General features: G+C 42.4%; 1 protein-coding gene across 1 annotated transcript in view; it reads left to right on the forward strand.

The window, feature by feature from the left end:
* Nucleotides 1–7,638: 7,638 nt before the first annotated feature.
* RABEP1 (rabaptin, RAB GTPase binding effector protein 1) overlaps nucleotides 7,639–16,898 on the forward strand; it is a 46,846-nt gene continuing 37,586 nt past the window's right edge. Inside the window, exon 1 of the mRNA XM_084219327.1 lies at nucleotides 7,639–7,824. Within this exon, the coding sequence (XP_084075453.1) occupies nucleotides 7,791–7,824 (34 nt within the window). The 5' untranslated portion in view covers nucleotides 7,639–7,790. The remainder of the gene's footprint in view (nucleotides 7,825–16,898) is intronic.

Consider the following 16,898-nt stretch of genomic DNA (forward strand, 5'->3'; position numbering starts at 1 on the left):
GCTGTAAAAATTCCCAGGGGTCAAATCCAGTTGCAGGTCTAAGCCTCTAAATCCCAAGAAGAGCATGTTTTGACTACACAGAATGTGGCTGAGGTTGCAGTGGAAGAAGCTCAACTAGGTAAGGACAAATGCCAAATGAAATGTCACCGCCTATCACACACAAATCCACCGAGCAATGGCTTTCACATTCAGCCTCAAATATTTTATTTGCTAATTGGTTCCTTATCAGTGTTCCCCTTAGCAACAAGGAGATGTAAGTGGCATCAAGTGGGCTGAGTGACATTACGTCTGCATGTAAATGTGACTGGGATTGTGCATGGAGGGGATGATCTGAGGGAGATTAACAACATAATGTGAAACCTCCTGTGGTCTCAGGGGAGAAAGGACCTTCTTAATGCTGTGTGAGGTAGGGAAGCTATCTCAGCAGCAAGCCTTTTTGAGAGAATCAGACAGATTCTACAGAAAATGAGTTTGTTTGATCTTTTTGCCTACTAAGAAATATTGATTTTACACCAGATGTTTGTCTTCAGTTATTTTTCATAAGAACATCAGAAGATTTTTTTTTGTATTCTTAAAGGTGTCATGAATAAGCAAAGGAAATATAATTTATAGGGAAAAAAAAAAGTTAAAGGGAGATAGGAGATAAACGTTCAGGTTTTTTTCCTTTCTTTTGCTGATTTTTGTTCATCCCCAGGCAAATCAGGCTGTCTCTTTGAAGTTGCTCAGCCTTGTATATTGGAGATAATTCCTTCTCTTCCAGCTCTTTTAAAAGGCTTTTTCTTCAATTGAAGGTGCCATAGAAGAACAAAATGTTTTGTGTGCCTGCATCTAAGGAACGTAGGTCTGGAAAAGGCACTCTAGCAAAATAAAGCAAATAGAGAGATCGCTGTAGCATTTAGGAGAAATTGGGGGGAAAGGGAATAAAAGGACTCATAAGGATGGGGTGGCATTGATTAGAAACTTCTGGACTAGCTGGATGTACCCACTGACCTAAGATGTGGGATTTAAACCGGTATTGATAAGTATTCAGATTGGACCACCTCTGGCTGTACAGACATCAGCACAGCCCCAGAAAAGGCTCAGGAATCACTGAAGAATCCCACCTGGAGGAAGGCCTTGAATTACACTTTGCAGCAATCCTACCTGGCTTAAGCATTTTAGAGGGTGGGCTTGTTCATGTGAAGGATTTGCACAGGTTTGGTGATCCCCTGAAAGCCTGTGGCAACTCTTCAGCTGCTAGTCCACTCTTCACACAAAGACTGCTCCATTTTCTTGGGTATCCTCCTTCTAAATGCCTCTAAAGACAGTTCTGAAAGGGGCAAACTGAGGGTTAACAGCAGTTGGATGAATAAAACACTCCAAACTGAGCACTGCTGTTGAAGCCTTAACAGGGAAATCTTTTGGCTACGCCATTTAATACGACACACACGGGACAATGAATTTTACAGTACTTGCAACACTCCCTCCTTCTCTTGGCAAGTGGGCATTGCAAACCATTAGAATTTATGGGATAACTGAGCTGCTTGTGCCTCAGAGGAAGAAAATAGGATAAATGGCCCAGTGCTGCAGATGTGCCATGACTCATCCCATCGAGGTTAACGAACCGGCCGCCTCAAGATTCGGAAGTTGAGTGCAGGAGATGCTACTGCTCAGAGAACTGCTGCTACAGGCAATACTTGAGTGTAAAACAGCCTCAAGAAGCAGAAACCCTGTTGTTATTTTAGGTTTGTAAAAGAAAAGTGCAGTCTCAGTCTCATGCACAGAATGAAAACCAAGAGAGCTCTCTCTGGGCTCCCACTGCCCTCACAGGACCACGTTGGGTTTGCTCAGCGAGGTCTGGGAAATGTCTGGGGACTTGTTGGAACCCTGGCTACTGAGAATTTTAGACTTTCTGTGCTGACAGACTCTGACCCCCAAGAGAACACTGCATTTGACCTGAGGCTGTGGAGAAGGCTTCCAAAATTGAATGATAGAACTGGGATTATAGGTGTGCAGTTTAAATAGAAGTGTGTGATATCACATGGTGGAAAACTTAAAGTTAAGGTTTTAAAATATAGTAATAAATATAATACAAGATAGACATTTTAAAACAAAGCTAGTCCTTCTTCTTCACCTTCTTCTTCATAAGTTTAAATAGTATTATATAATACTATTAAAAATTCCACATTACAAACCACTGGTAATTAATGAATCAATTAAAAATAAAAATAATTTAAGTATCATTTCCTAATTAAACTGTTTATTCTAAAAAAAACCTTGTAAAAAAAGAAATTACTCCATTTTTAGTTTATTAAAATAAAACACTATGAAACTCACAGTTTATAAAACTATAATATAAATAAAAACTAATAAACATCTGAATCCAAACAAAAAATACCATCTCACACATTTAATCCCAACCCTAACAAAAAAATCTAAAACTCCACAGTAGCTGACATGGTCCTTGCTGGTGTCTCTCCTGTGGCATCCTACTGCAATAACACAGCTGCTAGGAAGGAACCTTTGTCCGAGTCTGCCTTCAGCAGAGATTCAAGCAGAGATGCTGGAATTGCAGTAGTTGCAGTGTGTACAGGTAAGTTTGAAATGCAGCTTTAGTGACTCTGAATGGGGTATGGCATATTTTTAGATCTTCCCAGGAAGGAGTGTGTAAGCACAAAGCAGAGTTGTGCCTCCCTGCAATGGCAATTCTGATGTACTGCTGAGCAAGGTTACCCAAAAGGCTGTGTTCATAATGTGCTCTTTGTTACTCACACAGACTGAATTTCTGATTTCTTGGTTAATTTGCAGTAAGAAAAATTGTTTCGTTTCATGGTATATCACAACATTCAATGAGTTTGTCCCTTGGGAACACCAAGAGCTTTCAGATCTTAATATAGACATCTTTCAAATGAGATCATTAACATGTATATATGTGGATTGAGAGCCAATGCAAGCACTTCAATTTTTTGCCTGCCAAATTTTCATTTTTGGCTCCATTTTCTTCCCATATATTCAAAGAACTGCACCACATGGAATCCTTTAAACAATAGATGGGATAACATAATTTTTCAATTGCTCTTGCAAAGGTTTTTAACCACATAAACTATTCCAGGGTTTGCTAAGGAGTTACCATTGCAAATAATGTAATTGTTCCAGACTAAATTCCTTGCATTCCAGAAGAACTTTTGAAGCAAAGAGCATGACTGATTTGGGATTTTTAACCAGCCTCTTTATGGTAATACTTAGATGAATGTAAATTTTCTCCAAAAGCTTTACTTTAAAAAGAAAGGACCAAAGCCCAGAAACACTCCTAGCTGCAGAAACAATTTTTCTTCTGTTGAGATTGATGGGTCATTAATGGTAATGACCTATCAATCTCAACAGAAAGAAAATAAACATTTAAAAATTAGGAAACTGCATGCTTTATTTTAAACAACAAAAAAAAAGTGAGAAAAACAGTAGACAAAATCTGGTGAACCTAGTGCAAGCAATAAATTCTGGTTTTCCTCTTTTGCAAGCAGAACAAGGCTCTTACTTGCCTTTGGAATGAAGTCAAGGGTCACTGTCCTGCGCCACCAAGTTTCTCCTTAAAGATGTGTGTAACTTCTGCTTCCCTGGGCTTCACCTGGAATTTAAAACACAGGTTTTTTTCTGGTAACGTGTTTACTCTTATCATCTGAAACATTCTTGTTGCATTCTTCCAAAGGTGATGTCATTGCATGGTTTAGCCAATGGAGATTGTTACCCAACTCTCCTCCAGGTACAGTAGGTGGGGGTGATGAAATCTCCTTCTTGCTGAGGCAGAGAGCCCCAGTTCTGCAATTCTCATCCCCTGTGGGTGCACTGGAGTTTAGCCTTAACAACACACAAAGCCACTTCCCAAATCCACCTCGTTACTGAGCTTTCTTGGATTAATTGAATCAAGCAGTGGGTGGTTTAGGAGGTGAACTACTCTGGGAGCAGGGCCTGTGATTCACTGCAAACCCCCACCACACAGGGCACTATGGAACCCAACTTCTTTGTGGCCAGTAAAGCAGCAGACATGGGGAGCAGCACTTCAGAGACCCTTTTGGATCTCCATTCTGATTCTGTGCTACAGGCCAGCTTCCCACACACCAGCCTGCTTCCACTGGATTCACACCAGATGCAGACTTGGCCTTGCAAGTCCAGAAATTCAGTTTATCTTTTTAAAGACTCTGGGTTTTGTAGAATTGGCTTAGCTGTCATATGAAACAACAGTATCTTGTATCACTCAAAACAAAAGGAATTAGCTGTGTATTTATTAGCCAAACTTCCTGTGAATACAAATCTTTTGGGCTCATACTCTTCCCCAGTGTGATCACAGCCCTGCCCCTTTAACGATCCACAAGGAGGGACTGGCTGGAGCTGCAGGGACTCCCCTGAAGCTGTGCACTTTGTACAATGTATGTAACTGGGTCTTGTCTTGACATGGAGCTGGGACACAGCTAGGGTAACTCAACCAGCCTCAGGATCTGGGACTAGTGTCACAGATAAGGACAGTGATAATTACCTTCTCCAAAGCCTTGTGAAAATAGATGCCTCAGTTGAGGCTAAAGTGCCTCGAGTAAAAGAAAAAAAAATAAAGGCAAAGACACAGAAAGAGAAAAATCTTTCTTCATGGTTAAAAAAATAAGCAGGGAAAGTTTCCTTTGGAACTTGAGTACCCATAAGCACAGAAGTCAATCAACCATAAGACCTATTAGGAAAACAGATGTAATAACATTTAATAAGATTTAATCTTTCTCCACTTATTTGTTTTATTTTCCTCAAGGAAAATGAAGATACTTCTTGTCTCCTAGATATGTTATGTGAATTACTTCACTGTTCTCTTTGCAACCAAGCAAGCCCTTGTTTCCTCCTGGTCTCCAGCAACCACTGTATGTTCACACTCACTGCTTGTCCCTGGATGTTACTGTTCAAACAAAACCTGCAAACTTCTTTTTTTCAATGAGCCTGCAGGATTACATTTCAGGCAGAGTGCAAGGTGACAGCTATTCCTCCACCTCTACTGACACAGCACACACACTCCAGGATGCTGCATCTTCCATTCACACGTGTCTGCTGCATGTGGTGCTGATGCTCAAAATGCCCATGTTAAGCTTTTAGGCCAAATAAATTTGATAAAAAATCATGGGATTTTAGGAGCATTATTTCTGGAGAAGCTTGTTCCAGAAATAGTCTCTGCTCACCTGCGTCACTGATGCCTTAGCACTGCACTTGTCTAACATTCACACCACCAGGACTGGAATTCAGGACTTCTGGTCTCTGCTGGTTCTCTGCTGCAAGACCTTTTCCTCTGACTGAAAACTGCTGCTAAACCTCCTTTAGTTCTTTTAAGATTTAGCTGAGTCATGCTAGGAAATCCTTTGAGATCAAGGCTATAAGAACTACAAGTGAATAGAATTAAATGGGACATTTTGGGAGGCACAGAGGAAGTTACTCAATTGTTTCAGGTTAGAAGATATTCTATTAGATACTACATAAACCTTCACCTCTGTCAAGTCCAATTACTGTCCAGAAAAGAAAGATTAAGAACCACACCTATAAAGCTAGTACAGCTCTAAATTTAAGAACAAGAAAGGAAAATGAAAGTACAAATCCCTTGAGAGTTCTTATATTTTTCAAACTACATATAAAACCCATTCAGAATGTAAGCTCAGGAGTTAAGACAGAGACTTGGAAATGTTGCAATTCCAATAGTCAATATCCTGTCATCTAGTCTATGGAAGTGATGAAAGTGAAATGATATTCATCCCTTAATAAGCACTTGTAGGTACAGCAGATATCAAGCTTGTTATTATCTTACTTGCTTTTTGCAGCAGGAGTGGTGCTGCACTGAGTTTGATCTTTGACCGACCAGAATGTGTCAGAGTTTTGCCTCAACATGAACAAGATGAAATTAGCTGCTAATGTGGGTGCTCTGGGGTACCCATATGAACACACACCAGGGTGGAGTTTCAAGAGCTCAGTTCCTACAGTCAGGACTAGATTTTCAGGGAGGTTCATGCACTGAATGCTTGTAACATCCAGCTACTTATAAAAAAGCCTAAGAAGGAGTTAAGAAATTTGTAAATGTACCTCAAGTGATAGATACTTTATCCTTTGATCACCTGCCACTAAGTCAGCAGTTCTGTGAGCAGATGACACTTCTGGGTTCTCCAAATTTCCATGAAGAAACCCCTAGATGTCTTAATTTGGGAACACCAAAAAAGTTAAGTCTTTAGTTTAAGCCTGCTTTATACAATAGCAAAGACTGAGAAAATTTACCTCAACTGATCATAAAGGGAAAAATGGAATAATTTTCAAAGACTCACTATTTCAGGTTTGCATTCGGTTTAAATGAGCAAAAATTTAATGGGAAATGCAGAATCCTGTGCCTTGCCATACCATATATTTTGGCAGCAAGGCTTGAAAGACAGTGGCAAAAAGTGAGATTCAGCTTAAAAGGGATTCATTTTAGGGTATGCAAGCCATAAGAAAAGTGAGTTATAACAGATCCTGCCCTTGAAAGGAACTGGTGCTGTAATGTCTATTTCAACTCTGCATTCTGTGATTTTACATGCGCTCAAATGATGTAGATCTATTATTTTATTGCTACAACCTGGAGTTCAGATGTGTTCTCCCAGTTAGATGGAAGGACTAAAACCCACCAAAGGACTAAACCTCCATCAACACAGCCCAGCCACAGGTGCTGGGAAAGGGACCCCTTGGCAGGACACACTCCTTCCACTGCCCAGCCAGGTCACAGCTGCATTACTGGTGTGACAACAAGTGTGACAACTAAAAATAGGCCAGGCACTAATACACTGCTTTCCATGCCAAGTGTGTAATTTACTAATAAAACTTCCTGATTGTTTGCAGACACATCATGGCTTTTGAGGGTCATTTGTCCATGAGTTTTTATAAATCTCAGGTGCTTCCATCCCCTTCAGGGTGAGTCATCACCTCAGTGATGTGGCACTCAGTGCCAGGCCGGGGTGACAAGGTGGCGATCAGTCTCAGGTTGGACTCGATGACCTCAGAGGTCTTTTCCAACCTCAGTGATTCTGTGATTGAAGGACAGAATTTGTTGGTGTTGTTTCCTCAATAATAAACGTTAATTATGCCTCCGGGCTGTAGGCCCAGCGATTTCTCCCTTGCCCGGGGCTGAGGGGCCAGGCCGGGCAGGGACCCGGGGGAAGCCATCGCCACCCTCACCCTGTCCCCAGTCCCTGTTCCAAGTTCTTATCCCCGGTCCCCAGTCCCTATCTCTGTCCCTGTACCCCGTTCCTGGTCCTTGGTCCCGGTATTTGGCCCCCGTTCCCCATTCCGGTACCTGTTCCTTGTCCCTGTACCGTGTCTCTGGCACCCTGTCTTTGTCCAAGTCCCTGTCCCTGGTTCCGTTTCCTGCTCCATATCTCTACCCCCAGTACCTGTCCCCCTTCCCAGTACTGGTCTCCATTCCCAGCCTCATTCCCAGTTCCAACTCCAATTCCGGTCCCGGTCCCGGTCCCGGTCCCGGTCCCGGTCCCGGTCCCCGTCCCCGTCCCCGTCCCCGGTCCCCGTCCCCGTCCCCGTCCCCTCCCCGCTCGGCGGCCGCAGCCGGTCCCGTGTCTCACCGTGGGCGCCTGCGCGGGGCTCCTCCTCCTGCCGCTTCTCCTCCTCCTGCCCGTCCTCCCCTCCCGCCGCCACCGGCCGCTGTCAGGATGAGGCGGAGGAGGCGGCGGCCCGGCCCGGCCGCTCCCGTCTCTCTGCCCGTGGCGTAGCGGTCCCCGCCCGGAGGAGGCCGCGGCGGTGCCGCCCGCCGAGCCATGGCCCAGCCGGGCCCCAGCGCCCAGACCGAAGGTACCGCGGGGGCGGCGGCGCGGCCTGCGCAGCCCCGGGCTCGCCTGGGAGCCTCGCCGGCCGCGGGGCGAGGGCGGCGGCCTGGGCGCGATCGGCCGGGCAGGGTCCGGGGAGCCGCACGGAGCGGGGACCCGCCGGGAGGGAGCGGGGAGCGGCCCGGAAAGCTCGGCTGGGAAGGCCTTGGGAGGGGGCGGGAGGCAGCGCAAGTGGATTTTTAGGCTGTAAATGTGGAGCAAGGGCGGCTCCCGGCGCGCACGGAGCGGGGATAACGCTGGGAGGACGCGCTGCTGCTGGGGAAGGGGAGCTCAGCCTCGATGGGACGAGGCCTCCCCGCCCGGGCAGGGGAGGAGGGGAAGGGTGGCGGTGTATCCAGGTAGACATTGATCCTCCGGGTGGGACGGCGTCATTGATTTGGCTGCGGCGGGGGATGTTTTGCTGTGTTCGAAAAGGCACTCGGAAGGTGCAGGTGGGGATGTGCGGCGTGAATAGTGTGTTTCTTGGCTAGGAAAGACAAAGAAAATAACAGGTCTTCTTTCAGGGTGGTATGTACCTGTGCTGAAGGAAGCTAAGCTTTCCCTGAAGGTTCCTGCCGTGGAAAGGTTATTTCTTTCTGGTTTGAGAGGAATTGTGAGCGTTTTTTACCGTGGAAGAGGTTACAGAACTGTGTGCATATAAAAAAGTTGTAGGTAATGCTTAGCTTGGAAGGTGAGGTTGAAGGGACAGTGTTTACTGTATGGGATGTATGGAAGGGGGTGAGAAAGCCAGGAATTTAAGTTGAGGCTGGTCATAATGTGGTTATAGAACTGGGGAGATGTGCAGAATCCTGCAGGATTGCTGCTTACCCAACCATTGGACTAGGCCAGGGCTCTCCTCTTCTAGAGAACATTTGAGTTTCCTCGGGGAAGCACTCTGTTAGAAAAGGCCAATGATGTATTCTTAATTATGCGTGTCTAGGGAATTGCGTGGGCCTTTTTTTTTTTTTTTCCTTTTTGTGGAGTTACACCAGAAAGTGCTTATCCTTAGGGATTTCAGCCTGCCTTTTGAGAGTTTTAGTGATGAAGGTGCTTAGATTGTGAGGTTTTCTCTACATTAAGATCAGTCATTGCTGGCTTGTCCTTTGAGAGCACTGAGGGAAAGGTGAGTTTCCCTGTTGTCATGCTTATAAGGTCAGCATAGGTAGGGGTTGTTCTCCTGTACTTTGTGGTGAATAACCATTGTTTATTGTTCTTCTGAGGGCTGCAGAACAACTTCCAGCAAATTTTCTTCTTGGCTCTTGCAGACTGTCTCACTGCAGGTGTGCAGGGGAACTGTGCAGTGTACAAATGTTTGATGCCTCTTGACCAGGAAAGGTAGTTGTAGGTTTGTAGTGTATTAGAAGATCCATGTTGGATGTATTTGTGTTGTTGCTATTAAAAAGGTGTAAGTAAACTGTGTGGTTTGATAGGTTGGTGAAGCCTGTCTTACAGGAGGTATGGATTGCTGTCTCTTTCCTGCTCCCTATCTGTGGGGAGATGAGGATGCTCTAGAGAAGGGGACTGGCTGGAAAGTTGGGTGGGTTCTGAAAGTGGTTGCTGTGTCCTACACTAAAGAATTGGAGCTCCTAAAATGGCTCCTCTCCCCATCCTCCTTTGGCAGCCATAGGACCAGTTTGGGTTTTTTATCCACTTTGTTGTTGTCATTTGTGTTGGTTTTGTTTGTAAGTAATTTACCAAAAGTGTGCCTTGATAGTGTTCTATATTAACATGGAAAAAATTCAAGAAGTGAATTATTTCATGTCTTTAATTGTGTGCACTGAATTTATTCTTAAAGGAGTAGCATAACCTCCAATTTAAGATTACATGTGACAAAATAGAACTGGATTAGTGTGTTCCCCTAAGGAAAAATAATGGCTTTTTATAATTACTTGTATTGATTATAAATAACTTATTCATTCTTTACTTATGCAAGACACATCAGCTATGATTTGTTTTGTGGAAAGCAAGTATAAAACTACTACTTTTTCTGCTGTGGTAGAAATAACATATGGAACAACATGAGAGGAATTCATGTAGAAATTGTCTTCTCTTCTAAAGCCTGCACTGAAATGAAAATGGGCCCAAGAACAGGGGAAGGAATAGTGCAGAGAAATGGGAAAAGAATGGGTGTTGTGTCCTACCCTGGTTTGTACTTTGGATTAGTGGAGACATTAATAACCCTCTAATCCAGTGTGTGGGGTAACAGAGTTTCTATATGATAAGAATCACAGGGAGGCTGAGGGCAGCCCTTGGCTGCTGCTGGAGCTTTGTGCTCTCTGCTGGGAGCTCATGATCTTAACCTGTGCTGCAGGTAGGTCTGTGCTGCCTGCTGATCCTGGTTAAGGGGCTTTTTTTGGAGAGATTTTAGTTTATGTGTGTTGTCTAGATTGCTTTACCACAGCTGTAAAGTCTTATTTTTCAAAATATTTTTACTTTGAATATAATATTCAAAATTCAAACCTCCCAGGCTCCCTGGGTTTAGTTTGGATCTGGGTGCTTGCCATCTCTGAATGTAAGGTTGCCAAACAAAATGTGTTGGCATAGCTTTTCCCTATCAGAATTCTCAGGATTTAATTCTCCTTCTCATTTCTGGAAAACACTTTGATGAAGGAACTGCAGCAAAATAAAACATTATTTATTCAATGCTGAAGTTAATTTGAATGATAGGCCAGTTATTAAACTCTTCTTACTGCTCTAAACTTAAACTATTAGTGCAGTCAGACTGATAATTAGCATATCCATTGATATTGTTCAGTGATAAACTGTTAATGGCACAGTCTGTCAAAGATTTTAATAAGAATTTGCTGGCAGAAGGAATTGATCCAGTATTGGGAGTGACTTAGGCCAGTAAAACGTGTCAGTCTGTCAGTGATGGGAGGCTGTGCTAGCTCTCAGTGGAGAGAACTGCTCACTGTAGATGGAAGATTGGAGGACATTGCCATATTGATTCTGATGCCACAAGCAGTGCTGTGATCCCCATTGTGTCCCTGTGTCAATAATCCAGGATCCCAACAAGAGCTGGGACTTGCTGTCACTGTCACACACTCCAGGGCTGGTGTGTGTGCTGGTGGAGAGGTCAGGGATGTCACATAGAAAATTAACTAACAAAACCTCAGGTGCTTTTATATTTCTAGTTATTTTCCTTGTAAGTATATCACTTTTAAACAAAATTCAAGTATCTAAAAATGTTATTATTCATCTCCAAGCTAGTTGTGGTTCGTAGGGGACTGGCCATGAGTGCTGATGTTCAGCTCTGTCTTGTTGATGCAACTGTCAAATGTCAAGCTCTTATCTCTTGGGGAATAACTTCAAAATTGTTGGTACTTTCCAAGAGGCAAACATTTTCTTCCCTCATTTTCATTTTGCTCAGTCCTTGTTTTATTATTATTCAATAATTACTGATAATATTACTATATTTTTGGTATATTATTACTAATATACTAAAAATGCATTTTAATTAAAACACATCCACGCTTATTTTTTTTAGGCTGTGTGTTTTTCTGTCATTTCAGTGGACAAATCTGGAATTTGGTTTCAAAAACAAAATGGACACATTGAATGTACATGTTTCTAAAGAAGTTTGAGCTGCTCAGCAGGCCAGCTTGCTCTGAAATGGAAATATCCACATTCAGGGTGTCTGTTTTCCTGTTGAAGTCAAATTGCAAATCTCCTAATTTTGCAAAATACCCTGATCATGTTCTTTATCATTACCTGTTGATCTGCCAGAAGGCACAATGAATATGCTATAACCTATGGACTGACTCTCTTGCATGTTGGACACTGGCAGATGTAAATTCTTTGCCCATTTTTATTGCATCTTGGCCACTTCACCATTGTCATGGAGAAGATGGACTTAGTAATGTGTTTTCTTCCCTTCCTTGCCTGGTGCCTCTGGATGCTTAACTGCTTTCCCATAGCCCTTGGTGAGTGGACTGGATTCCCACTGTGAAACTAGTTTGTATGCACTCCCTTGAAAGTGATTGAAGAAGGAATTTTGTTTTAAAACTTTCAAGAAGCTAAACCAAACAGTTTCTGTCAGTGTGGGAGTGTACCAAATCCCATAGGCTTCATTATGGGTGATGGTTGATTGGCAGACTTGCTGGGCTTTCACTCCAGGCATTTTATTAAAAAGTGCTTCTCAGATGTGAAGTTTTCTACCCTAGATTTAGGTATTTAACTACACTCTTTTCTTCTTTAAAAATACCAAATATGTAGTTAAAAAAAAAAAAGGAAAAAGCCTGAATTTGAGATTATGGCTTTACTCTGACTGAAGTCTTTCAAGGTAAGAGCTGGTAACATTGATAAGCAGCACTTACTAACAAGGCTGCTATGAAAGCCACTGTGTGTATTTCAGAGGAACATCTTCTACATCAAAGGTTTGGTACTGCTCAGTGGTTCAGCCTTTACTTACAGAGTTGATTTTAGTGTCTGATTTAGTAGTGGCTGAGTTAATGGTACTATCCTCCACAAGTTATTCTATAAATAGGGCAAGCATTGTGTCATTTTAGTCATAGTATAGTCAGTTAAGCATGATGATGAATTATCTCTGGAAAAATTTAAATCATTTGATATTTTTGTGCAAATTGGCATAGGAATAACAAGTGAGCAGTGTACCCTTGGTTAATATTTCTGTGCTATTCAGAAGGAGGAGGGTTTTTTTACCTGGAAAGTACCTCAGAAACCTTCTGGGTTGTCCTGTTACTCTCTAAGCAGTGCCTGTAGTACCCTAAGAGTGCAGAACTGCAGCATGACCACTGATATAATGAGGAATTGTGTGCATTTTTTCTGTCAGCCACAGCTCCCCTTGGCGTTCAGCTGACTTGTGGTGGTGCTTCCCTCCTTCCTGTTCCTATCCTACACTTCTCTTCCCAGGCCTGGCTCCTTCAGTACAATGAAGAATAAAAGCTCTTGAATCACCTTTTATGTCTGTTTCTATCTCCTCTGGCAATTCCTGCTTCACACAGCCAAGCAGCAGAAATGTGGCCTTGCTTGCTCTTTGCTCTCAGGTTTTTGCTCCCTCCCTGGTCAAACACCCAGTCAGTCATTTGGCAGTGTCTTGGGCAACTGCTGCTCTTCAGCAGGTCCTCTGGTTTCCTCCTTCCCAGCCACCACCTCAGCTTCTTTAATATTGCTCTCCTTGCCTTTTGCAACTTCTTGTTTGGGGGTATCCCCTGGACCTTGCCCTTGTTTTGGCTGCTCCAGGCCTTGCTCTGCTGTGTGGGATCACACCCATCCCTCTATTCTTCCTCTTCTGGAGAAACTCACATGACTCTACAAACTTCCTCAGTGAAAAATGTCTTTTCCAAGCAATATGGCTCTCTAGCTATGCTGAATCTTAGCTTTTTTACTCTTTCTGAAATGCATTTTTCTTTAAGAGCTCTTCAGGTTCTGTCACTCAGAAAGGAAGATCTCATTGTGCTTTATTCTTTGTATACAGAACTACTTATCTGCTTTTCAGCCCTACCTCATACATGTTCAGGTTCTGAGTGGTTTTTCAGAACAGATTACAGAATTTTGAGGCAGTGAACTTCAGTTACTTAATCATAAGGTTGGCTGAGATCTGATTCTTTAATACCTTGGTGTCTTTATAAACTGCAGTAGGTAAATGCTTCACAGATTGCAAAAAATTCATTGTTGGAAGTTAACTTCTGCCTCTTGGAAATAGAAGTAGAAAATAGAAGTGTTCCATCTTTTGGCTATCAGGGCAGTTCTGAAAGTTGGTATCAGTTAAGAGAACAGGAAACAGCAGGGCTGTGATCTGCTCATTTGGTTCTGTGTGCAGTTAAGGGCCCTGTCTTATGTGTCTGGCTGGGTTAGGGACTGAAAAATAACCAGAATCCTGGAGTAAAAAGAAAAAAAAAAGGCAGTCTGATTTTTAGTTACTTAATAAGCCAGAAGCACTTATTAAGCCTTACTGTGGTGAGTCACATTGAGAAGAAATTTAAATTTGGATGGGATTTTATTAATATTTATCTTGTTGTATTTTGTGGTTTTTGAAAATGGTTTTTGGTAAAGCTGTGGAGCAAAAATGCAATAACAGAAGTTATACATGGCAAAGTGAATTGGAATCAATAACTGGAAGGCAATGGTAGCATTAACTGTGTATTCCAGAGGGAATAGCCTGGAGGTGAGAGGGAAGGATTACCTGGGGATCAAACCAAACCAGCATTGTCGATTATAATGGTGTTCCCATGCCTTTAAGCCAGTGACCTGAATAGACTGTGTGGTTTGTATTGTATCTTCTGCCAATACACGTTTTTAGCTTACAGATAATTGCAACAAGATTTGCAATGCTGTTTAAATGGCAACAAAGGAGAGGTATATGCCCAACAAAAGGAGAAACAGCTCTTTCACTGTTTTTGTTGGGTGTTTCCTGTATAACTGCTTAGCCCCCACACCCCTGCCTTGGTAGGGTAACTTTGTATTTGCATGGCTAGTCACCATTAAAATTCTGCCCAACAGAAATTATTTATTTTCATCTGTGCTGCATCAGTGCTATGCAAAATGAGGAGGCAGCACCATGGTTGGTTGCTTTAAAAAAAATAACAAAGCAGTAACTTGCAAACAGTAACGCAGATCAAACCACAGAGTATAGTACAATCCTTACATCTGGGTGCTCAGTGCCCTTGCCTTAATCTACACAGGAAGAAACACAGAGGACTGCTAGAAGTTATTGCTCAAGCAGTAAGTATTTTAACCATCTACAATAAATTTTCATGTCCAGTATCCTTTAAGAAAATTGTCTTTCCTAAGGCTTACAGGAGTTCATATTAGCCTCCCATTGACTTCAGACACAGGATTGGAACATTCATCTTACAGTAACAGTAACCTGTGGCAAAATCCCTCTGATACATTTTATCTGTGGTTTATTTTGGTGAAGTACAAAGTATAAATTTGGCTCTGTTAATTCAGATCATCTGACAGGCTGGCATCTTTATGTCATATACCGCATCTTTTAAATTTTCTTTTAAATATTGGTTTCAAGTAAGGTTTTCTTAATTGCCAGCTTTCAATGTCTGTTTGTATCTTCTCCCATGTGAAATTAATGGGAAAGCAATTAGGCAAACTCTGGGTTCTACGCTTGAGTGACACTTCTAGCTGTGAAGATGTTAGAGCTGTCTGTCTGGTCTTCACAGCTTCTGTTGGAGTCTTAGATGAAACTGGAGATAAAGATGTTAAATCTCAAGCTGGTGCTTTAACTCCTGATGTTACAGAGTTAAATTTGTTGGAGGCACTGAGGATTACATTTAGCTGAGGATCCATCAGGAGGGGCTGTAATGGCCTGTTACAATGTCTAATCTAACTGTGTATTTGCTTTCAAGTAAAAGTAAATGTGAGCCTAATCTTATTGTGGGATAGGAATGTTTTCTGATGTATTTTTATCTTCAGCTCTAGGTTTTGTACCAGTCTAAGCACTTCTATACTGGAAACTGCAGTGCAGTGCAACTCTTTCAGCTGCATTTGTTCAAAACCTGAGTGTGTACAAACATTGGTGGGAAACCTGAGCTTTGGAATTTGCTTTCTAATACCAATTAAGTTTGTCAGCTTCCCCTGGAGAGTCTGAATGGAAATCAGGATTTGAAAAAGGTCATTTATCACTTACAAATATCAGTCATCAAGTCTTTAAAAAGTAAGTTCTGCTGCATGACTACACTAATCTCAGTAGCCACAAGGGAGAGTGGGGGACAGAAGGAAGGCCAGACTTATTTCTTTTGGCAGACAGCAAGCACTTAGGTTAAACTGATAATCAGACTGTACCCATAGGCTGTGGTTTCATATTGCAGCTAAGCCAGTCTACAAGGTTGCTGCTGCTGAAAGAAGTGTTCCTGCTCTTTTCTTTCTGCTCCCACAGTCGTGTTTCCCTCATTTCCTTTGTGCCAGCTCTGCACATTGGACCCATCACCGAGCCCAGTTCAGCTCAGTCACCCAGCTGAGAACTACTCACTGCTGAATTCATTAGTTTAATTTAGTGGAAGACGTGATAAGCATTAGAGCTGGCATAAAGGAAGGGTGTAGACCACACAGTAATAATATGAGAGTCCAAGGGTATCATTGTGACTTTTTTTTCACAGTTTACTCTGATCTGTGTGTTCATTGCCACGTGTGTGTCAGGTCAGCTCTGTGCTCAGCTGAGTGCTAGGTGTGGTCTGCTTTGGACCTGGTTTGACACTCATTCCCCTCCCACCCTCCAACTTTTTCCTGTATCACTTCTGATGCTGTCTCTGCTGTCAAAAGCTCCCATAGCGTGGTGGGGGTAAAAGGCACATGTGCTCACAGTGAGGTGGGAGTGCTGAGTTACCCTGTCAGATGACCACCAGTACAGAAATTGATTTTAAATGATTGTAACTGCAGACTCAGTCAAGCCTTCCTGTTCTGTATTGCTTAGGCCCCTGGAATATTTTAAATTATTTGAAAATTTCATGCTGGAGGAGGCTTTTCTTCCTTTTTAACTGTTCAGGAATTCATGTAGTTGACAAGTGGTAGCAAAAAAATATGAATATGTAGAATCTCAACAGTATTTTCTGTCAAGAAATAAATTTGAGAGGCTTGGGGGAGTACTAGTCTGTTGTTCTCAGGGAACCTATTAAATTGCTGTAGAAACCTTACCCCAAATAATAGGATCTGTATCCTGTTCCTTATCAATGAAAGATATTAATTGTCTTTTCTTATTATTATTTATTATATTGTATTTATCATCACAATGTCTCCATAGATATATCTAGCAACAGGCTATTTTCCAGGCCATTTATTAAGATTTATAGCCTTTAAGTGGCTACTCTACAGCACCATTTTTTCATGCCTACAACCTGCTGTTCTGGCAATTAAAATTTTAAAATTACTGTTCCTGGAACGGGTAAAAACTTACCTGTTCTCTTTCCCAGTTTATTCTCTGTATACCAATATGAGTGGTCAGATTATGTAGCAAGAGGTAGGGAACCTCAGTGGGAAAGAAATCAGGTGTTAACTCCCTTTTGTGCTGCTTGTTCACATCCATAACTCTTGAGTTATGTGTGAGTTGCTGCTATCGCTGAAGTTTTTCTGTTACCTGTGAAATTACTG

Source organism: Fringilla coelebs, assembly GCF_963513975.1.
Source record: "Fringilla coelebs genome assembly, chromosome: 20".
NCBI lineage: Eukaryota > Metazoa > Chordata > Aves > Passeriformes > Fringillidae > Fringilla > Fringilla coelebs.